This window comes from Carassius carassius, chromosome 18, assembly GCF_963082965.1.
Source record: "Carassius carassius chromosome 18, fCarCar2.1, whole genome shotgun sequence".
NCBI classification, from domain to species: domain Eukaryota; kingdom Metazoa; phylum Chordata; class Actinopteri; order Cypriniformes; family Cyprinidae; genus Carassius; species Carassius carassius.
Genome location: NC_081772.1, coordinates 16,169,880 through 16,194,101, shown reverse-complemented (window position 1 = coordinate 16,194,101; position 24,222 = coordinate 16,169,880). Strand labels below are relative to the sequence as shown.

Here is a 24,222-nt window from a genome sequence, read left to right as displayed (position 1 = left end):
AGTTGTGCTGCATAATATTTTTTTTGTGGAAATTGTAATAAACTTTTTTTTTTTTAGGATTCTTTGATTTAGAGAAATAATTTGTTACATTATGTAACATAAATGTCTTTACTTTCCTTTTTGAGCAATTTAATTAATGCTTACTGAATAAAACTATTAGTTTCTTTAAAAAAATACTAATGGACATTATGTATTTAGTTTTTTTTCTGTTGAATACATACCCTTAATAAATGTGACTATATGAAAAGATGTGACTATAAAGTATTAAACTAATATTTTAACATGTTGTTTACTCGTCAAAGTCCCTGTGTTGTGTTGTGATTTGCCACTGGTGATATGATGTGAACAATGTGTTTATGGTGTTTGCCTTCAACAGAAGTATCCAGTAAAAGAACTGGCAACTGATGGGAAAGACGTAATTTGGGATAGCAAGAGGGGCTTCGTCCTGCCTAGTCATGTGATCAGCTATGCTTGGGTGGTCTACTGCCAAACCACTATTCAAAATGAGACCTATCAGTCCTCACCTTACATTGTGGCTGTCGTAGGTAAGCAAAGTTTATTTCGAAAGGTGAATGTTGCATGAAGTTCTTTAATTAAGAAATAAGATTTGACCATGGTTTGTGCATCTGAGTCATTATTTATTTCAGTTTTGCAAGCATGTCAAAAATTATAAAACTGTTTTTGAGGAGGCAAGACTGCATTATTTGAGACTTTAGAACAATCTGGTGTGAGATCAGCTGCCCTGGTCTCAAGAGAACAATGCTCCACCCGGCACGTCCCTTACTCCCCTTCCCTCTTCCGCAGGATACAAGATCCATGACCTCACCCTGAGTCCGGCTCATGAGAGGCTAACGGTAGGACAGAGGCTAATGCTAAACTGCACCGCTCACACCGAACTCAATGTGGGAATTGACTTTCAGTGGATTTTTCCGCATGAGAAGGTCAGTAACTTGTCCAGAAAAGTTTAACATAAGTTAACCTCAAAATTCAGCATTAGTAAATAATATTAATTACCACAAAAAAAAAAAAAAGTTAATAAGTTAATGTCCGGTGATTAAAAACAGCCAAAAACACAGTTTAAACAGAAGCCGTCTGATACGTCTTTATTTGATAGCAGGTGTGTGACAGCTTGCCTCTGTTGATGTATGAACCATAAATGGTGACAAATAACTAGATTTTCACCTATATAAATATTATTAAAATGTAATAATATTTTTATTTTGCAATTATTTATTTTAATTGACATTGTTTTCTGTTTTCGTATATTTTAAAATATAATTAATTAATGTTGTGGCAAATCTACATTTTTAAGCAGCCATTACTCTGGTCTTCGGCGTTACATGATCTTTCAGAAATCACTCTAATATGCTGCTTTGGTGCTAAGAAACATTTCTTATTGTTATCATTAATGTTGAAAACTGTTTAAAATCTTTGTGAAAAATTAAATACATTTTTCACGATTTTTTAATTAAAAATGTTCAAAAGATATATATATATATATAAATTTTTTAATGGAATACATTTCTAAATTGTAATATTTTCTAATATTTCTGTGGTAAGTTATATTTTGTAACACACAGTCATAACTCGTTTTGACTCCAGAGCATTCCTTTCAAATTTATCATCGGCTAATCTTTTCTTTTTCAATATCTGGATGCTATGCTGACATTTATTTTTTACTTGAGACACTTCAATCATAAACTTAGTTTGATGCTTTTCATATTTTTTGAATTTCGTTTAATTTTATGATTTGAATCAGTGCAGTCCAGTCCGGCTAATTTCGTTGGATTGCAGCTCCATAAGAACATTGTGCATTTCTCAGGATGGTTTTTAACCATCTGTCTCTCTTGCAGAGGGGTGTCAACAGCTCAATACCAAGATCACGCTATGAGTCCAGGTCAAACAAGAAGAAGCTGTGGAACTCCTTAGAACTGTCCAATACTCTCATTGTAAAGAACGTGACCGTAAATGACACAGGAGAGTACATCTGCATAGCCTCTAGTGGTCAGATGCAGAAAATTGCCCGAGCAGCCCTCATCGTCTATGGTATGTGCTTTTTAGTTATCAGCTTAAACAAAATAGAGCATTATATAATTCAAAACATCTACATTTCAGGGCTGCTGGCACATCTAAGCCAGTTATAAGCTGCTTGCATAGGTAGCATAAAGACCATATGTTTTATAATACAAATAATACACAAATACACTGCTTCAATACATTATGCTAACATATTGATTGATATTTCAGAGAAACCATTTATAGCGCTCAATGATCAGATGTTTCAGACTGTGGAGGCAACTGCTGGCCAGGAAGAGGCAAAAATCCTGGTTAAATATTATGCTTATCCAGAGCCCTCTGTCAAGTGGTATGTGATTAGAGTAAATAGAGTGTGACTTTATTATATTATATTATATTATATTTAGTGCTGTCAACGTTAACGCGTTAACGCATGCGATTAATTTTTGTCTGGTTTAACGTGTCAAAATATTTAACGCAATTAACGCAGCATCCGTATTTTCTGCCATCCGTTGGCTAGCTTTACATTATATGATCACGCTCTTATTCATTTAAATGCTTTTAAACATTTCAAGCGTGGCAAGACAAAAGAGAATGCGCTGTCTGTGAATGCCCTTATGTGACACATACACACGTACACACACACACACACACACACGGCGCCAGAATCCAGTTCTCTTAAGCGCTTGAACTAACAATAAACATCCCAAAGTGCCAGTTTTGTCGATTATCCTCATAAGAGCAATCTTAAATGATTTATATAAAGTCTAAAATGAACAAAAAGAGTTGTGAGAGAATGAGGCGAGATCCATAGACAGTATATAAACGGTGAGATCCGCGTGTCTGTCTGCTCTTAAAGGGACAGCAGCCAATAAAGCTTCCTGTCAGTAAAGTTAAAGAACAAAGGGAACAGAGAAAATGACTCGCTGCTCTTGACTAAATAACTTTTGTAGCTTTAATAAGGATTAACTATTTAATTTATAGTTTATGCAGTGCAGACTGCATATAACTTTGATAACTTTATTAAATTTCTGTATATTTCCTAACTGTTAAGACAGGAAGTGCAGGAGTAAACATGACATTTATTATGGGTTTATGTTAGCATTATTTTAAGTTTACTTAAATTAAAAACTGTTATATTTTTGAAGCCTAATAATAAATGTAAAAAAAAAAAAATCAGTAGCTGTATTGATATCAGTAATACTGGCCTTCATTCATAAAAAGATGCCATTTAAACAATTATTTAAAATATACTGTCTTTATGTTGTTTCTACATTAATTTGATTAACTGTGAAATTATTACATTAAAAATATATTAAAAACGTACAAAACATTTCTTTTTTTATTGCGATTAATTGCGATTAATCACAGAAAAAATGTGTGATTAATCTAGTTAAAGTTTTTAATCGATTGACAGCACTAATTATATTATATTATATTATATTATATTATATTATATTATATTATATTATATTATATTATATTATATTATATTATATTATATTATATTATATTATATTATATTATATTATATTATATTATATTATATTATATTATATTATGTGTCTATAAAGAGTTTATTAGGATTCTGTGCAAGTCAGACTGAACTTGCATTAAGTTTTTTTCACCCTCGTCCATCCAGGTATAAGAATGATCAGCTGATAGTGTGGAAAGATGAGTACAGGGTGAAGCCCAACAGAGGATCTCTCACAATATATGGTGTTACAGAGAAGGATGCTGGGAATTACACTGTTGTCATGACAAATAAGATTACCAAGGAGGAGCAGAGAAGAACATTTCAACTATTGGTTAATGGTATCTATCTTCTCTTCTCTTCTCTTCTCTTCTCTTCTCTTCTCTTCTCTTCTCTTCTCTTCTCTTCTCTTCTCTTCTCTTCTCTTCTCTTCTCTTCTCTTCTCTTCTCTTCTCTTCTCTTCTCTTCTCTTCTCTTCTCTTCTCTTCTCTTCTCTTCTCCTCTCCTCTTTTTGACTGTTTCACTTGTGTTTATATATACAGTTCACCCTAAGATCTTTGAGAAGGAAGTGCCGTTGGATCGAGATGTTCATATGTATGGCAGTAGCCCTACACTCAGATGCACAGCTAGCGGAGGATCCAGCCCTGTCACAATACAGTGGCAGTGGATGCCGAGAGAGGACTGCCCAGTCCATATTCTGTAAGTCTCCTGTGTAACAAATATTAATTAGTATAACTCAATTATCCTAATATAATTAGGTTAGGAAAACTAAAGTTATTTGAAGATATTGATTGCTCATGCCATCAGTGCTTTAAGTGGGCAGGTACGCTCCAAATATAGCTCTTGAGCGTACCGCCACCTCTCCGTGCGCCCAGAACGTGCTTTTAGTGTACCGGTATGCTCATTTGGACATTTGTTTTAATATTTGTTTTAATAGAGGTTTTAATCCTTTGCCTGCGCTTCCGCTTTTCAGAGCACCCTTCTCAATGCATGCTTCCTAATTCGTCCCACCGAGAGCAGAGACTACATGAACCATACACCCTTGAGTTTTACAAGTGAAAAGCACATGTGTTGCTTTTACCGCTGTCAGTAACAACTCAACGCTCTCCCGGTTTCAGACTCCAAGTACTAAAACAACACGATCAGAATCAGATGACTCGCTGGCTGACACCCCACCAAGCCTGAATGATATCGTTGCAGGTCAGGCGCAAGCTAATGAAGTAATGCAATAGCTTAAGGGTATTTTTTCAAAATCCTTTTGCACATTTTATTTATGTTCAGTAGCTCTTTCTAGCTCAAGCAAATCCACAAACTAATCAAAGGATTTATTATTTTTTATAAGGCTGTCTGTTGACTGCTATATATATTAGGCTATAATAGAGTACCGGCACCTCTTTTGGGCCACTTAAAGCACTGCATGCCACATTTTACAGTTTATACACACATATGCAATTTTTTTTGTTAGCGTTTTACCAACATATTATTTTTGCTTCAGTGGAAAGTGCTGCTCATTTTCTCTTTAAGCTTACTATATTAAATGTACTGTACTATAATCGTACTATATTATGAAAAGGAAAAAAAAGTCTAAAATCAAAGGTGTGACTTAGTGAACTGTTCACCAGTATACCCAAACGTTCGCGGTGATTTTGCCAAGTAAGACATGTTCCTGGATCAAAATCTTTTGATTATCCTGGATCAACATTACTGTCCACAAATACAGACTTAACCCAATCCCTTCCCCTAAACCTAAACTTATCCATAATTTATTGCTAAAATCAGAGGGAAATGATACCTGATTAACAATGGTGTATAAGCATCTAACCCTGATTGTAAGCCTAAAACTGACATTTCCTGAAAAGTTGATTCTCAATTCGGATTGGTTGATTGGAATGATGTTCCAGGATCAACAAGGACTCTATTTATCTGCATTTGGATGAAATGTAATAAAAAGGCTAAAACACATATATCACAGCAAAAACAGAATTACCTCATGACCTCTCAAACAGTGAGCTATTAGGAGGCAGCAGAAACCAAATAAATCTGCTGCAGCAAAACCTTTCAAAATCATACTCCCTAAATGCCATCATTTAAAGAGAAAACAAAAGATTGAATATTCCTCCTGTATTTGTATGGGGAAGTTGCTTAAGTCAGTGATAAAATCATTAGTCATTTAGTTGATTTTGCGGACAAATCACGCACCAAATAAGAATGTTTGCATGTCCTTGTTTGCTTAATGCTTTGGCATTTTTGTTTGATTTGAGTTTTCTATTCATTCCAAGAGAACACATATCAGAACTGTGCTAGCATATTTGTTCCAGGTGTTCAAGTATGTCCCATGGTTCAATTCATTAGCATATTGTGTTCTAAATGGGCATTCATCCTGAAACAGCTGTTGTGATTGGTCCAGCCAGTATGACTGCTTTGGTTAGAGAGATTTGTTATGCTAAGAAATAAGCTCCTGTGAGTTTTGTTTGAAATGTGACTTTGATTGGCAGCATGCATTCACAGAACATCACTTCCAAGGATGTTGTGATCATGTAACAAGTGTTCAGGGCCAGGCATCACGCAAGACTTATCTTCAGATTGCACCCTCACATACTTCCTTAGTCCTCATCACAACTTCCTGTTGTTCTAAAAGCAGAATCATTCAAATCCCATGTCCTTGATCAAACATGAAAATAACACAATGTCTGTCACTGCTTCCTACTATCAAGAGTTCACCCTCATCCTCACCTTTTATTACAGCTTTTATGTGTCCTATTTTTGTGTTTGTCTTTTTTCAACTATTTTTCCTTTTTCTGTCTCGTATTCCATGGCTGACCTGCTGTACATGAGGTGCTGATGTCTAACCTGTAAAAGTGAAATCTAAATCTGTAAATCTGATGTCTGTTTATTGACATTTATATTAATTCCCATTGCTCACAAATATGTATTGCAGACAGACTTGTAACCAGGCCTTAAAGTATCTGATTTTGACAGTACTTAAGTATTTTATTTATACTAAATTTAGGCTCAAAGGTGCACTAATCAAAGAGACATGACAGTGCAATACTGTAATATTGTGGAGAAACAGGCAGAGGCAAGAATCTATGTGCAGGTATTTCATGGAAAAGAACAAACAATAAGCCAAAAACCCAAGGAAACAGAATGGCAGGCAAACAGACAACCATTACATTCAATAACTCAAGGATATAAAGAAACACTAGCCCTGCGTCTCAATGTTCATACTATCCATCCTAAATAGGATGTAAGAATAAGTGTGTCCCAAAGCATAATATGTTTGAAAGAGTATGCCAAAAGTTCCCAGATGGTCTACTATTTAAGGGGGATTCTTGAAGTGTGGATCCAAGCACACTCTAATGGCTAAAATTGCCCACAATCCATTACACTTGGGCGAAGGATTTGGTCCAGAACCACAAACACAAATAAAGCGTGTTAGAAAAACTACAAATGTGGCGTATGTGTGCGATCGAGGGTTCAGTAGAAAGGATTATAAAAAGAGGGTTGAGTTACCAACAATCAACACTTAACCTGGTAAAAAAATATTTATTTATTGTTATCCGTGTTATATTTCATCTGCAACAGCAATATGAACTTTTATAAACATCATTATGCAGAACGTTAACTTCTGCATTAACTTTTAAATGCATCATTATGCAGAAAATATGAGCAGAGTTCTCCGCATGAAAGACTAGTGGATCAACGAGCTACTTCTTTTCTCTCCAGTACGGTAGGATGTTGAATTAAATGAAATGTGGAGGATGTTAACTGTGACTAGATGATTGACAGGCCAGTTTATAGTGACAGCTTGCATGTAACACGACAGAGCGGTCCTTTAAAGATGCAATTGTGTGACGTGATAGTATATCCCAAAGCATGCCTACTTTTCTACTACACACTCAAAAGTGTGTACTTTTGTTCACCAAAAGAGTACATACTTTAAGGACGTAGTATAAGTAGACACATTGAGACGCAGGGTAGGGCTACACGTAAATGGGGCTAACAAGCTTAACAAGATCACAAGAAACACAAGAAACAATAAACAAATGGACTACAAACACCACGGGAGACAGGAAGTGACATAAAAGTATAAACGTAACATATAAATAAAATAATAAGTAAGATTAAAAAGTCAAAGCCTTCTTGCAATGGATGTGCTGGTTTCAGCCTCATTGACGGCTGCAGTCATGTCCGTATCTCATATATAAACCACATGTGATTCACAACTACTTGCTAATGCACTCCATACATGTAAAGAAGCCTTGTTGACAAGTCTTGGTGAGTAAGGGAGAAACGCACAAGATATAGTACTTTCAGTGCGCTGTAGTTGGCGATATAAATTATTTTGTAGCCGAAATAAACTGTTGCAGAAAAAGCTAGGTGCCATGCAAAATGTAATGTAATGTGTAATTGCAAAACTCATTACAAATGTAGTGGAGTTAAGAGTACAGATACTTATTCAAAAATGTATTGAAGTAGAGTAAAACTTGATAATATCTTTGGTGATCAGTAAAACTACAGAGTATCCAAAAAGATCAATTACAGGAATTAATTACATTGACTCAAATACACCTCTGGTGGGAGAAGTGGAATTAGAGAGGAAGTTGTGGGACAGTCTAAATTTAGAATGTTAATAATAGGCGCATTGTTGTTGTTGATTCAGTTTAGCGTTTTCTGTTCCTGTTGGAGATGTGTAGCAAGATAGAAGTTTTTATTTCTGTCTGCGTGTTCTCTTTTGTGATATGGATCCTTATGTCTTTGTTAAATATGAATATATAAAATGCTAATATATATATATATATATATATATATATATATATATATATATATATATATATATATATATATATATATATATGCAGAGAGAGAGAGTGTGTGTGAGAGAAAGAGAGACAGAGAAGAATACTGATAGGATAATATTTGTAGTATAAAATAATAATAAATATAAGTATTTTTATTACAAAATAATATAAAAATAATGAATTACTTTTTAAAAATGTATAAGATTTTTGACAGTGTAAAAACTGGTAAATCATATTATTCTGTGTCATTCACAGACCTAAGTCAGACCAAAGTGTGGTGAATTGTGACAAGTGGAGGGAGATATCAAACAACACAGGGAAGAATCCCATCATCAGCCCCACATCTGTCATTGGACGCTCTCTTAAGGTAAACATCAATTACAGTACTGTTCTTTGTTTAGAACATGCAAAAAACTTTTTCCAAACATAAAATATACTCATAATAGGATTCAAAATCGAAATAAAATCTGGTAATAAACCTTAAACATGTTAATGTTAGGATGTACTGTAAAAAAAATAAGATTCTGCACTATTTTAGGTCACTAATCAAAAAAGTGAATGTACAAAATGAAGTGTTTTATGCAGATGGTCATGTGTTTTTGCTTCCTTTGAAGCTCAACATTCTCTGTGGATCATCACAAATGATGCTTGAGAACATGATCATCAATCAGATAATGAGTGTCACTATCATTAAAGCCAAAGAGAGACAAATCAATTACGAAGACAATTTGAAATTCACATATAATTTCAGTTCAACTATTTACTCAAATTAAAATCAAAAATGCAAAATTTCCACTATAAGTCCGAGAATTTTGGACCCCACTGTATTATTGGTTAGATAATAAATAATTGGTATTATTGGGTAAATCTGACTATAATTATATTATTAAAATGATCTATTACATTTGATGTGATTTTTAATTATCTGATTGTTCTCCAATAGACCATCAGCACACTGAAGATCCAGAAAGCAGTTGATCATGCCCTCTACAGGTGCATTGCCTCCAATAAGATGGGAGTAGAAGAGCGAGTCATTGTGTTTCAAGTAGCTCGTGAGTGCCTACAAACACTGACACTGCCTCCACTCTACAGGACAACTTAAACTATTGCAATCAAATTTTAAGCAGTGGTTAAATCCAAACTTTCGATGTTTGTCTTCCTCACAGGTTTCCTCAACCTAAGCATTCTCCCCTCCAGCAGCCCTATTGAGGGAGAGGATGTGATAATGCGCTGTGTAGCCGATCGATTGTTGTATTCTAACATGCAATGGTATCGGGTAACAAGCACAGCCAACCCTGATGCCTCTCCTGCAGCCGTGCCCTGTGATACCCTTAGCCTTTCACCTCTCCACCACACCAATGTCACCATATCAGGCCTGCAGGGCACCAATGCAACGCTGGACCTACCCATACCCAATGCCACATTGATGGACCAAGGCTTGTATGCTTGCCAAGTAGAGAACATTGGCACCAGTGACAGAACCTGCTTACTTCACAACCTCAGACTCAGAGGTTAGTCCATAGCTTTATATTTTCGGAAAATTGTTTTCAAAAGTGAAGTGATGTGTAGGGGAGCAGTTGGGGGTTTAGTGCCTTACTCAAGGGTCTCACGTCAGTCGTGGTATTGAAGGTGGAAGATATCGCTGGTCATTCACTCCCTCACCTTCAATACCTGCAGGTACTGAGACTCAAACCCGTGACCTTTGGGTTACAAGTCCAACTCTAACCATTAGGCCACAACAGCCTATCCCGTTGCTCAATGGCAAAGGGATGTCAGGAAACATGTTTGAAAACAGTTATTATTTGTGTCATTTTATTTATTGTTGATGCTAGTGGTGCAGAAATTGCAAACTTAATGGACTATATTTAGTTCCATTACTCAATTTACTTCAGATGGGATACTGTGTATTGCATAAATCATGCACAAGCTTAAATGTTTATCACAGATTAGTTTATATCTTTCTGCAGCTCTTGAGATGTCCAGAATTGTGACCAATCTGACTGCCCAGAGAGTAAATGTGAGCGACTCTACATCTCTTGTGTGTGAAGTGTCTGGCACACCAACACCTACTGTAGTTTGGACTAAAGACAACCAGACTGTCACGGAGGGATCAGGTGAGCAAAATAAAACTATCTATAAAAAAAATAGTATAGGTGAAAGAATAAGCAACTCTCTATGTTTGCAGTATTATCAATTCACGAATGCCTATAGGGCTGGAATACATTATGTAGCTTTTGCGACTTTTTTCAAAACTAGTTGAAAATGGCAGAGCCAACATGCAGAATATGGATTTCACAGAAAATCAAGTTGCATATTATGGCCACAGACTCAGATTTCCTACCTCCAGACTATGAATCAGTTCACATGGAGGATATCAATCATGTTTGATATTTTGTCTTCATGTGTTACTGTATGTGGCTTTTACCAATAAGGCACATGCTTTCTGCATTAGTTTGTTGGTAGTGTGTGATGATGATCCCCAGTTGATTAGTTTGTGATGATAGTATGTCTGTAACCATTAGAAAGTTGGTATAGTAATTTATAGTGCTTCGTGTTTAAAAATCTGCTCAGATTTAAAAAAGTAATGTAATATATTCCATCCTTAAGTTTGCTGCTGAACTCTGAACTCAACTCTTTGTTTGACTACAATTCTCAGGCTTGAGAAAACAATTAATTAATTGTTTAGTTATGCTGAATCTCATAGTAAAATCAGTTTAGATCGGGTTCCAGCAGTGGAAACAAAACCAGTGATGTCAATATAGTCTTACAGTGCTGCAGTTACTGCATGACACACAAATATTAATACACTTTGGCAAAGCTGTAACAGTCAATTGGTACTTTAATAAGATATGTCTACCTGATCTGGCCCTGAAAATTAATTATTTAGTGATATGAAATAATATTTGTTGACTTGAGTAAAACCAGCTCATTTAGATTTTATATAAAGCATGATAGTAAGGCTACCTGACAAAACATTTTTACAGTGATAGTAATGCTCATGCTTTTCATGCTTTTCTTTTGTAAGGTGTTATTCTGAAACAGTCAAATCGTGTCTTAACCATTCAACGGGTGAAAAAAGAGGACAGTGGTCTTTACATGTGTACGGCCTGTAACCAGCAGGGCTGTGACTCTCACGAGGCTCGTATCACTGTAGATGGTGAGTGTGTAAACAAAACTCATTGCCTAATTTATTTTATTTTATTTCATTGGTTTGCAGAATTAAAGAAAGGGTAGTTAGGACATTTTTTTCTGTGAATTTATGCAATACATTAATATAATTTGTATGTGAAAGAAAAATTATCTCATGCTTACCAAGACTTCATTTATTTGATCAAAACAATGCAGTAAATACAGTACAATAACTGTTTTCTATTTAAATATATTTTCAAATGTAATTTATTCCTGTAATGGCAAATCAGATTTTTTTTAGCAGCAATTGCTCCAGTCTTCATTGTCACATGATCCTTCAGAAATCATTCTAATATGCTGATTTGCTGCTCACGTAACATTTATTATTACTATCAATGTTGAAAACAAAAAGAACACCATTTATTTAAAATAGAAATCTTTTGTAAAATGTCTTGTCTTTACTGTCACCTTTGATCAATTTAATGCACATTTGCTCAGTATTTCTAATAAAATGTTTAATGGTACCGAACTTTTGAATGATAGTCTGATACCTAAAGATGGCAGGTAAATTCATAGTAGCTTATCAGTTGCACTTTTAAAGACAAAATTTTAAGAAGAGACATCCTCTGAACATGTCATGGTTGTGAGACGAGCTCAGTCTCCCACTGACTTTTATCCTCTTTGAGATTTTGTTGTAATCAAGGCCTTGTGGCAATAATAGCTCTCTTTCTAGTCTGTCAGGAAAGGGGCTCTGTTAGTGTACATCCTTTAAGGAGTGCTAAAAGAAAACAAAGCAAAATCCCAGAACACAAAATAAGAGAGGGGCATCCCACACTCACTCTCTCTGTATCACTCTATGTCACACACATTTTACCAGGCACTTTCAATTTCGTATGGTTCCCCCTCTTTCCTCACACACATAAAGCCGCACAAATAACAGAGACATACTCAGTGTGTACTTGACTCGTTTCTCGGCATCACTGTTTCTTGTTGTCACTGCAAAGTCGACAGTTGCATTCACTAACAGCCCTGTTCCCACAAGGAAAAAGAAAGAGTAAAACACAGGAAGAGAGAGAGAAATAAACTAAATCATGTAGAGATCCACTGAGTAGTTGCATGTTCTATTATAGAAAAGAGAATTTGGTACTTTTCGTCTAATGTGAAACGGTTCCTGCTGGTTGGTTGACTTTGGCTTCATGTTGCTGTTCATTCTTCATGCTTATTTTGATTGGATGAAATATCAGGTCAGCAGGCAATTCACATTCCTTACTCTTGTAGCCATCATACACGCCCAGCAGCATACAACTATTCCTGTAAACTAGGTTCTTCCAGGCAATCTGTGCATCCCTTTGCTATCAATATAAAATGAAGAAGGAATTTTCCACTTTCTCTTGAAAATAAAATATTTATCTGGTTAAAAAGGACTTTTCTGTTTATTTTTGTAAAATTTATACCAAACAGACACACAGATATGTCAGTTCCTGTCATGCCATTTAATATTAATATTTATTAAAATACTATTTAGAGATGGACATCCATCCATCCATCCATTTTAGTTAAATCGTATGTCTTTCTGTCATCTTTTTTTGTCATTTCTGATTGTTCATTTGACCCATTTCACAGGTGCAGAAGAAAAGATGAATGTGGAATTGATCATGCCTATTGGTGCTGTGGTCATCGCCATGTTCCTCTGGCTCCTCATCGTCTTCGTTATCCGTAACAGGAAGCGGGTAACATTCCATCTCTTTCCCTTTCCTCGTTCGCTTCCCCTCTCTCATTTACACGCACAGGCGCACACTCCACTCTCCTGACTGATCAAAACTGACTACCCGGACTTGGCGTACATAATCACTATTGTATGCTCAGCCCACATTCTGCTGCGATGCGTCACGTATGCCAGCCGTGTGTAGTCTAGTCCTACTGTACCTCAGCCTTAATTCTGCCTCTGAGTATCATAGTGGCTTTCAGTAACATATTAGTGGGAGTCTTTATAATGAGGGCTTGATTCAGGGAGACTCAAGCAGGAAATGTTGGTAGTCTTGCTCTGTGTTTGTCATTCAGTTATGCTCATTCTCTCCTTTTGACTCTTATTCCATTTTGTCATACACTCAACCTTTCCATCCTTTCCTCTTCCCTCTCTCACAGCCTAATGATGGAGATCTGAAAACTGGCTACCTGTCAATCATTCTAGACTCAGATGATATGCCAATGGATGAGCACTGTGAGAGACTGACCTATGATGCAAACAAGTGGGAATTCCCACGTGATAGACTGAAGCTAGGTGAGACTTGGCTAAATGTGAGAAATAAAACAACAACAACAATAATAATAATAATAATAATAATAAGCTTAAATACCCAAGAACAATCTGGAATGGCTTTCCAGTACTTTTAATAAAAAAACAAAAACAACCACAACTATGAAATATTATGTAATATGACATTTATTTATTGACCAGACTTCAGTGATATTTTTATAGTTATCCGTATTTATCTGTGCAATATTATTTATTTATTTTGCAAGGCATTTGGATATGTTTACATGTACAGTGCCCTGCATAATTATTGGAACAGTCATATTGTCACATTTTATTATGTCTTTCGAAACATACATTGTTTTACCAAATAAAAATGACAGCACTTTTAGAGTTCATCCCACAAATGAGTCTGCAACCCATATACATCACCAGACTCTTGGCCTTATGCTTTGAAATGCTTTTCCCCAGCCTTTAATGCAGCCAATTCCAACTGTTGCTTGTTTTGTAGAGTTTCTGTCTTTAGTCTCTTCTTCAAATGGTGAAATTAATGTTCAATCGGATTTAAATCTGGAGATTGATTTGGGCAATCTAAGACCTTTCTGGAGGTTGTTGCTGATTATACAGACATGTATTTAAGGGTTTCATTTTCACAGCTTTTATGATTTGTCTGTCATCAACTACTGTTGTTTTTTTCAGCCAATCAAGTCGTCATTGTTTGCTGAAGTCACCGGTAGTTCCAAACTCTTGATTTCTCCATGCCCTTTGTTTTTTCTATAGTCCTAATTGGCTTCCTCTTTTCTATTAGCATACAAATTGCTTGCTTTTCTTTCAGAGTCGGCTTCCTCGTCTCCATCCTGCTCTGTGTGTGTCATCATCGAATACAAGACTTAAAATGCAGACATTATGGATATAACTGATAAGACACATTCCCTGCTTTTAATATCTGAAGAATTAATGCAATTTAGAAAGCTGAACACTTAGAAAGACCTGTGAGGCCACTGTTCCGATACTTATGCTCACATCAGACAGGGAGATGAAACTCTAAAAGTGCTGATCTTCTTAGCTGGTAAAACATCTTTGTGTTGAATCACCCAATAATAAAATGTGACATTCCGTAGTTTTGTCTCATATTCATCTTTTGATCATATTTACAGATTTCTTGACTCCACAGCAAACAGAATTTTGTCTTTACTGTTGCAATACTTATGGAGGGCACTGTATATCTTTATTTATTTGTATATGTGTGTATTTAAATTTGAATGATCATTTTGTTATATTGCGTCGTTTTCTAATATGAGCAAATATATACATTTAGTACCATCATAGCAGGTTGTCAAAATGTTATGGAACATATTATTAATCTTTTTTCTTCTTGGGGATGGAAAGCTGAGCATATCAAAACTTGCCTAGAATTACCATCAGATTTTAGGCTTCCGACAAGTCCCAATTTAACCTCTTCAAACAGCAAAAATATTTGTACAAAATGTCACTATAAATCTAGGTGTAAGCATTCACAAATGTCTTATACTATGTTTTTCAGGAGAGCCGCTGGGCAGAGGGGCATTTGGCCAAGTTGTGGAGGCGACTGCATATGGTATTGAGAAGGCCACCACCTGTACTACAGTAGCAGTGAAGATGCTCAAGGGTATGAGGCATCTGTTCACTAGCCTTAAACTGACTTCACATATCTTTCATATTACACAACTGACTGCAGCATTATCAATCTCCAACAGAGGGCGCTACCACCAGTGAGTGCCGCGCTCTGATGTCTGAGCTGAAGATCCTCATTCATATCGGTCACCATCTCAATGTGGTTAACCTTCTAGGAGCTTGCACCAAACCAGGAGGTGAGTGTCCTTTGAGAACTTTGACAGAAATGACTACTGCTGTTCTTTCTGTCAAGTTTTTCAGTAGAACGCATGTGAATATTTATGGGTGACAAAATGCACAGTCATAGTAAGAAATGCATCAGAAATGCCACAAAGTGGTTGTGCATTGTTGAGAAGAACAAGATGTGCCCACATTAAAGGCCTTTCCTCTTCTTCCTCTCTATGTTTCCTACTTCAGGACCCTTGATGGTGATTGTTGAGTACTGTAAACACGGTAACCTCTCGAGCTATTTAAAAAGCAAGCGAGGAGAGTACAGTCCCTACAAGGTAAATTCCATCATAACCTAGTGCTACTAGTAAAGTCAGGCTGTGATGTGGTTTTAAAGATCTCAGATCCTCTTTTAACAATGTCCTCTGATGTGGTCAGATTGATTCAAGTGCCTTATTTAAGACATTGGGCAACAGCCAACTGTAAGGTCTTTTAAATGTTGTTCAAGGTTGAAGGTGTTATGAAGTGTACCTGACATTTTGAAACTTTTTGACCCTAACAACAACATAAACTGATCCACATGTGTTTTTTTTCACAGAAGCGAATGCCACGGATGCCGTGCAGGAGGGAGGTAGAGCAGGAAGAGGATTTGCATGAGGGGGATCTGGGTCTGGGAACAAGCACTCCGCTGGACATCTGCACCGGCACCACTGTGTGCACCAGGACGGGAGAACCGACCTCCACGGCCCAGCTGCAGGATGAACAAGGCACAGTATATTAGTCTGACTCTCTTGGATACTGTGTACTTTCTCTGGACGAGGATAATAATGGCACATTTAAAAAAAAAAAAGGAAACTGAATCAAATGTTTAAATTAGTATTGTCATTTAGTTCATTCTGTTGTCTCCACATGAAGCATATATTTTAGGTCATGAAATACACTTGGGAAGTTGACATGTCTTGGGCTGTGTCAACTCCATCTAAATGCTATACTTCATCTAAAACTTATATAGCTGAATGAATAAACAAACAAACCAATAAACAGCACAACTATTTTATTATTGATAGCAATTATTTGAATTATTAAGCAGCTTTAATGAGCTCATTATTTAAGAACCTACAGTATTTAAGATGTTTTCACATTGTAAATTAATAAATTAAACATTTGTATTTTTATAATAATAACTGCAAAACATAAAATAAATCAATAGAGAAATGAATGAACAAACAATATAATTATTTTATCAATAATAAAAATTACCGGTATTCACATTATTAGGCAGCTTTAATGAGCTCATATTATTTAAGACATTAGATGGAATATTTGTAAAAAAGAAAAAAAAATTCATCACACTTAAAATTAATAAAAAGTTCTAATAAATTTAACTGCAGAATATAAACACAAACAGCATTATTATTTTATTAATAAGAATAATTATTATATATTATTATTAATAATTACTATTAGTCAGCTTTAATAAGCTCATATTATTAAAAAATATATAATATTTGTTCTTTTAAATACCAATTCATCACACTGTAAATTAATAAAAAATATATATAGATATAAAATATTTCAAAAATAAAATCAATCAATAGAACTATCATTAAATATTAACCTTACCCTTCATATTATATATATATATATATATATATATATATATATATATATATATATATATATATATATATATATATATATATATATATATAAACCTATATATTGTGTCATCTGCTGATGTATAGAGAGTTCAGATTGGGATCACTTGACGATGAAGGATCTCATCAGCTATAGCTTTCAAGTGGCCAAAGGCATGGAGTTCCTCGCCTCTCGAAAGGTAAAACTGAAACACACCACCATGGTCTGCTTGTGTGTGTGTATTCTTTACTCATTAATATTTACAATTCATTCCAAATGTTTGCTTCAGTCATAATTCTAGTTTGTGTTTGTAGTGTATCCATCGGGACTTGGCTGCCAGAAACATCCTACTTTCTGAAAACAGCGTGGTGAAGATATGTGACTTTGGGCTGGCCAGAGATGTTTATAAAGATCCTGATTACGTCCGCAAAGGAGATGTGAGGACTCTTACTACAAACTTCATTTCAGTAGCTCAGTGAAAAAGACTAAGTTATGCTTGAGCATTTCCTCTCTATCATCACAGGCTCGTCTTCCTCTGAAGTGGATGGCTCCTGAGACCATCTTTGACCGCGTGTACACCACACAGAGTGATGTTTGGTCATTTGGTGTGCTGCTCTGGGAGATCTTCTCTCTTGGTAACACAATATTGATATTACAGTTTTTCTCAGTTGCTTTGTTACATTTCTCGAATCATTCTTGAGATTTGCAAAACAGTAAGTGCATTTCTCAAAACAACTCGTACAAATAGCAAAAAACAACATGGATTACCTGCAAAAGCCAATCTCTTGCTCAAAATCTTTTGTTCATCTCTCAAAAATAAATATCTGTGTCAATGAACATGTCAGTGCCATCAGAATGACAAGTCCTTGTGTCATATGTTTATGTTTATGGATAAGACAGTCAAAATGCTTAGTCATGTTCTGATGTAAACTATGGCAACATTTTAGATGACAGTTACTGTATTGAACAGTATGCCATATGCTTATGTATGCCATATATCTATTTCAAAAGTAAAAATTTACACATTACTGTATGTGGGGTATTGATTGAAAGAGACTGGATATAATTCCCAGTTACACTTTTACTAGTGGTCTAACCAAAAAAAAAAAACCTTTACAATGTCATTGTGATATAGAAAAGGAAAAAGAAATATGGACACAAAGATGAAAATAAGTCCATTGTCAGAATTTGTAACTCTTGTGTTGTCCTTTGTCTATACAGTATTTGATTTCTAACTGAAGATTCATGAGATGAACATTAGAGCTATTTCAGAGAAATGGTTTATCACTGGTTTGTCATCTACATTCTTTTCATTAGTAAAGATTTACTTGCACAATTCATGCCAAATTGAAAAAAAGTATAATAATAATGTGTTAAAAAATAAATAAAATGTGTGCTTGGCAGTTAATGACAACTAGATTAACCATTTTGCATTTAATGGCTTATACGATGAACTAAAGACTAGATGTTTTGAGGGGTAAGACTATTGCACAGAAAACTATATTATAAATTTTGAGCGACATGACATTAGCAACTGATAATGTAGGAGACCGCAGATAAATGTGCGTAATCAATTGAATGAATGTACAAAAGCAATCGCAACTGGTTTTGTGATGTGTATAAATGACTAGATGATGTGGAGGTTGTACAAGTAGTTTTGAGAATTTCATTTCTGATTTGAGAAATGCACCAAAGTGACTGAGAAAAACTGTAACATTATCAACGAGCTTATTAGACAAGCCTAAAACTACTTTATTAGGGTGACGTGTTGATGGCCCATCTTCTTTGGTGCAGGTGCGTCTCCATACCCAGGTGTGTGCATTGATGAGTCTTTCTGCAGGCGACTAAAGGAGGGAACCAGAATGAGAGCTCCAGACTACGCCACACCTGAGATGTAAATATACTTCACATTTTTAATACTGATGTTAAATTAAACGTCTGTGTAAACAAGTTGATCTAGGTTTTTGTAGTTCTGGCGATGCCAATCATAGTGTTTCCAATGGAAAATGGGCAAAAGCAGTAGTACCTATAATTTTGTCTATTTTTAGTACTTTCATACTATTTCATAGTTTACATAGCAAATGAGAGATGTAGCAACTGACTTAAACCTGAAAAAGTAATCAACCCTACCTCTTCCTTGTTAATGTGAAATTCTTCCAGATACCAGACCATGCTGGATTGCTGGCTTGATCGACCTAAAGACAGGCCAACCTTTATTCAGTTAGTTGAACATATGGGCAATCTGCTACAAGCTAGTGCTCAACAGGTTAGAATTGACTCCCAAGTATATATTTTGTCTCATTCATGTGTTTTTAATAATTGAGACATAGCTAAATAAATAAATATTTTGTCTTGTTTCCCATTAAAATTATCTAAACGTCTTTTAAAAAGGTCCACTTATTTGAGATGTAAATTAATACATTTTCTCTTGTTGCCAAGCTATAATGATCAGAATTAGCTTTGTTTATTTTCTTTTTTTTGTCAAATCAGTTTCTTTGTATTTCTTCTCGCCTTTTTTATTTTATTTCCTCTTCAGGAACTCGAGCTGCGCTGAAAACGCTTTGGGGAACGTGTTTAGCGTGAGCGACTCTGAATATCATATCCAATCTGTCTTATAGAAGATCGTGACGTCACGGGCGGGGTGACGTAAGCGACCAGGAAGCTATAAAGGCACGAGCCGCGCAGCTGGCTTCAGCTTCGCGTATTTCAGCAAGCGCTCTGTGTGTGCATGTCATTCTGTCCTGTCAGTCTTATTTATTTTTGTTTGTATTTGAGTATTGAGAATGCAGATTGGGCATCTGCATTCTCAACTATATCGAATGATTGGTTGATCTTAGCTCAGTCAGAGCAGGTTGCGGCTCGGCATCGAGATGTCGTTCTCGCACATATAGGGGAGCTGGGTTTGAGACTGAACGCCAAGAAGAGTGTACTTTCTCCAGGTTCAGAGAACCACCTATCTAGGCGTAGTATGGGATTCGACCGCGATGCAGGGACGATTGTCCCCTGCTCGTATCGAGTCGATCCTCATCTCAGTCGAGAGAGTCAGAGAAGGCCAGCCACTGTCAAAGGATTTCAATGATTGTTGGGTCTGATGGCAGCTGCGTCCAACGTGATACCTCTTGGCCTGCTGTACATGAGACCCCTACAGTGGTGGCTCAAGACAGTGGTGGCATCTCAATGTCCCCTTTGGTTCTCTCTAGTTCATCCAGCTCCTCTGTGACTGGACGCTATGGTACATACCTGGCCGAGGCTTCGTCTGTACGCTTTTCCCCATATTGCTCTGCTCCCGGGAGTTCTGGCGAGAGTACGCCGGGACGGGGTCCGTCTGTTATTAGTAGCCCCGTTCTGGCCAGGCCGAGTATGGTTCGCAAACCTGGTCTCGCTCCTCGACGGCTCTCCATGGGAGATACCGATCAGGACAGACCTACTCTCACAGGTGCAGGGCACGATAATTCACCCTTGCCTGGAGTTGTGGAAGCTGTGGGTGTGGCCCCTGAGGGGGCACAACTATTAGTAGCCGGTCTCTCAACCGAGGTTGTGGAGACTCTCCTCCAATCCAGAGCTCCCTCAACGAGAAACCTGTACGCCCTGAGGTGGAAACTCTTCACCTCATGGTGCAGAGACCGCCAGCTAGACCCAGCAAACTGCCCAGTTGGTACAGTTCTGGAGTTTCTACAGGCCAGGCTCTCTGCAGGGTTGACCCACTCCACGCTGAAGGTTTACGTGGCGACCATTGCAGCCTACCACGCCCTTCTCGATGGCCAGTCTTTGGGAAGACACCCCTTAGTTACATGCTTCCTCTGCAGTGCGCTGAGGCTGAGACCTCCAGTACAGTCCCGTGTTCCCCCCTGGGACTTGGGTGTGGTGTTAGAGGCTCTTTGCAAATCTCCATTCAAACCAATTCAAGATATCTCAGACAGACATCTGACTCTTAAAACCGCCTTTCTGCTGGCCATTACCTCTCTGAGGAGAGTAGGAGATTTACAGGCCCTCTCAGTGGCCCCTACCTATCTTGATTTTGCACCTGGCATGACCAAAGTGTTCATATACCCTTGAGCGGGATATGTACCTGAGGTGCCCTCTTCACACCACAACCTGTAGTGCTGCAGGCCTTCTGTCCTCCTCCCTTTCGGGAGCCCGACCAAGAGAAGCTAAATTGTGTGTGTCCAGCTCGAGCGCTGGATGCATACGTCCACAGAGCTGCCCTGTGGAGAAAAACGGACCAATTGCTTGTATGCTGCGGTCCCCCCAAGAGGGGTTTTCCTGCTTCTAAGCAGACTATTAGTCGTTGGATAGTTGAGACTATCAATGCCACTTTGGGTCCTCTGGTCGTCCCCCGCTGTCGGGAGCCAAGGCTCACTCTACACGAGGTAATGGGGCCTCCAAGGCCTTTCTAGCAGGTGTATCCATGCTGGACATCTGCAATGCTGCGGGGTGGTCCACGCCTTCTACTTTTGCAAGATTCTATGGCTGAGACATGCCAGTCACTCCAGGCTGGCATGTCTCAGCCATAGAATCTTGCAAAAGTAGAAGGCGTGGACCACCCCGTGCTGTGCTCTTCGGATACACACTAGGCAGGGGTTTGGTAGTCTGGCAGCGTTGGTACTCGTTCCCCAAAGCGTTTTCAACGCAGCTCGAGTTTCTGAAGAGGAACGTCTCTAGGTTACGTATGTAACCCTAGTTCCTCGAGGGAACGAGACACTGCGTCTTGAGGCCATACCCCCCCGGCACCCCTGCTGGCGCTTGCTGGTACTCGAAGCTGAAGCCAGCTGCACGGCTCGTGCCTTTATAGCTTCCTGGTCGCTCAAGTCACCCCTCCCGTGGCGTCACGCTCTTCTATAAGACAGATTGGATATGATATTCAGAGTTGCTCACGCTAAACGCGTTCCCCAAAAGCGTTTTCGACGCAGCGTCTCGTTCCCTCGAGGAACTAGGGTTACATACACAACCTAGAGACGTTTTACAACATTTATAATTTTCATTTATAAAGCTTCTTTTAAGTTTTCTAGTATTTTTCAGCTTTATTTCAGTTAACAATTTTTTTTTTTTTAGGTTTTAAACGTTTTTACTTAAAAAAAACGTTTTATCAAATGAAGTTAGATATAAGATTCAATATATATTCTCTTTTAAAAAATCTTATACAATTTCACATCTCATGTACATTTTTTATTTTTTTTAAGGATGGTTAGATATTTTCTTATTGGAAAACCAGACAAAAATAGAAAATAAAGTGACATTTTGCAGAATGTAGTAAAACATTTGTCTTGTGATAAATTTTAAATCTTTTAACTAAACTTTCATTTGTTACCTGTGTTTCAGGATGGAAAGGACTACATCCCATTGACAAACGGAGAGATGGAAGAGGAATCAGGGGCTCCTCACCTCAGTGTGACATCTAAAAGAGCATTCTATGCAGGCAACAAAGAGGCCCAGCTCCACTATGACAATTCTCCACCTCTGGGGTTAGTTCAGTAACTTATCTGTCTGGTGTTGTTGTTTTTTGTGCAGTTGTTGGCATAACTGACTCAAAATAAATCATATTTCAAGCACTCATACTTATCTCCACCCCAGTCATCTGACCTTTGTTATGTATATATAACACTGAAGATCTGACATTTGTGGATATAGCGTGCTTAACCTCTCCTTTGACAAACTAATGCAACAATGCTCCCACCCATGCTTCTCCTGACAGGTTCCCACAGCAGATAGACAGTCGTGGTGTGCCAATAAGTAGGACGACTTTTGTGGACATTCCCCTGGAACACACTCCTGTGATGGTAAATTGTATTGTATTGTAAAACTCTACAATACTACAACAAGGATCTTATAAATTTTTACTTAAAAAACAAGAAAACAAACAGCTGACTTGGTTTCTTGCATCCCAGAAGTATTTATGATGATAAAATCTGCCCATTTTAAATGCTCTTTCTTTGTACAGAACAGTCACATGGGCTGTGGAGTGGGCTTATCACATGAGCAAATGAAAGCTTTGGATCGGCAAGTGCACAGACCACTTAATTTCAGGTGATGCATTCATGCTGATCTCGGTAGAACTACACTCCAAGACAATTCCAGCATAATATTAACACGTTCATGCTTTTATCCACAGCCCACTACTGCGATGCAAGAGTAAGGAGTCTTTAGCTTCTGAATCGTCCAATCAGACCAGCGGCTATCAGTCCGGCTACCACTCTGATGATGCAGAAGCCCCAATATACGCCAACGAGGAGATGATCCTGAAGACAGACATTCGGATGAAACCTCCACTGCCCAAGAGAAATGACAAGTTCAGTGCAGAGGTCCGTTATAGTGCAGCCCCAGTTTAACATCTACAGCGCTTCAAACAGTCTTCCTCTTTATGTTATTCAGAACTTTAATGCAATAGCTCAGCCAAAACTGAGCATTTCAGTTTCATAATTTACTTATCCCCAAGTTGTTCCAAACCTGTATGATTTTCTTTCTTTTTCTGAACATAAAAGAAGATACTTTGAAGAATGTTAACCAAACAGTAGCCATTGACTTTGAACAAAGTACTACTATGGAAGTGGCTCCCAGCAACTATTTGGTTACCAGCATTCTTTAAAATATTCTCATTGGTGTACAGCCGAAGATTAATACAGGTTTGGATTAAATGACCACATTTTCATTTTTGAAAATAAAAAAATGAAATGAAAATTTTCATTTTTGAAAATAAAAATAATAATATATATATATATATATATATATATATATATATATATATATATATATATATATACATACATACATACACATCATTTCCTTACTTCTTTTTAAATCCTGTTTGGTTTTATTTCTTCTCAACATAAAATGAGTTATTTATAACAGAATGTCCAAGCTGCTCTTTTCCGTACAATAAAAGTGAATGGTGACTACAATAAGATTTTCATTATTTGCACAATACCTTAAATTTCGCCTTGTTTTTCACATAAAGCTAACAAATGGCTTGAGAATATTTATAATACGTGAAATATGAGCTACTTTATTGATGTTTTACAATGTTTTTGTACATTTTGGAGCTTGTCAGCCCTAGGTCACCATCCATTTTCATTGTCTGGTAGAATGCAGCC

General features: G+C 37.0%; 1 protein-coding gene across 1 annotated transcript in view; it reads left to right on the top strand.

Moving 5' to 3' along the window:
- LOC132092542 (vascular endothelial growth factor receptor 2-like) overlaps window positions 1-23,768 on the top strand; it is a 29,907-nt gene extending 6,139 nt beyond the window's left edge. Inside the window, exons 5-30 of the mRNA XM_059498822.1 lie at window positions 377-545; window positions 805-941; window positions 1,854-2,046; window positions 2,248-2,365; window positions 3,659-3,831; window positions 4,033-4,189; window positions 8,548-8,659; window positions 9,236-9,344; window positions 9,459-9,803; window positions 10,260-10,406; window positions 11,318-11,449; window positions 13,045-13,151; window positions 13,567-13,702; window positions 15,219-15,323; window positions 15,412-15,525; window positions 15,746-15,834; window positions 16,095-16,263; window positions 17,242-17,333; window positions 17,449-17,571; window positions 17,658-17,769; window positions 18,929-19,028; window positions 19,295-19,400; window positions 22,454-22,596; window positions 22,827-22,911; window positions 23,073-23,158; window positions 23,244-23,768. Of these exons, the coding sequence (XP_059354805.1) occupies window positions 377-545; window positions 805-941; window positions 1,854-2,046; window positions 2,248-2,365; window positions 3,659-3,831; window positions 4,033-4,189; window positions 8,548-8,659; window positions 9,236-9,344; window positions 9,459-9,803; window positions 10,260-10,406; window positions 11,318-11,449; window positions 13,045-13,151; window positions 13,567-13,702; window positions 15,219-15,323; window positions 15,412-15,525; window positions 15,746-15,834; window positions 16,095-16,263; window positions 17,242-17,333; window positions 17,449-17,571; window positions 17,658-17,769; window positions 18,929-19,028; window positions 19,295-19,400; window positions 22,454-22,596; window positions 22,827-22,911; window positions 23,073-23,158; window positions 23,244-23,460 (3,576 nt within the window). The 3' untranslated portion in view covers window positions 23,461-23,768. The remainder of the gene's footprint in view (window positions 1-376; window positions 546-804; window positions 942-1,853; window positions 2,047-2,247; window positions 2,366-3,658; window positions 3,832-4,032; window positions 4,190-8,547; window positions 8,660-9,235; window positions 9,345-9,458; window positions 9,804-10,259; window positions 10,407-11,317; window positions 11,450-13,044; window positions 13,152-13,566; window positions 13,703-15,218; window positions 15,324-15,411; window positions 15,526-15,745; window positions 15,835-16,094; window positions 16,264-17,241; window positions 17,334-17,448; window positions 17,572-17,657; window positions 17,770-18,928; window positions 19,029-19,294; window positions 19,401-22,453; window positions 22,597-22,826; window positions 22,912-23,072; window positions 23,159-23,243) is intronic.
- The last annotated feature ends 454 nt before the right edge of the window (window positions 23,769-24,222 follow it).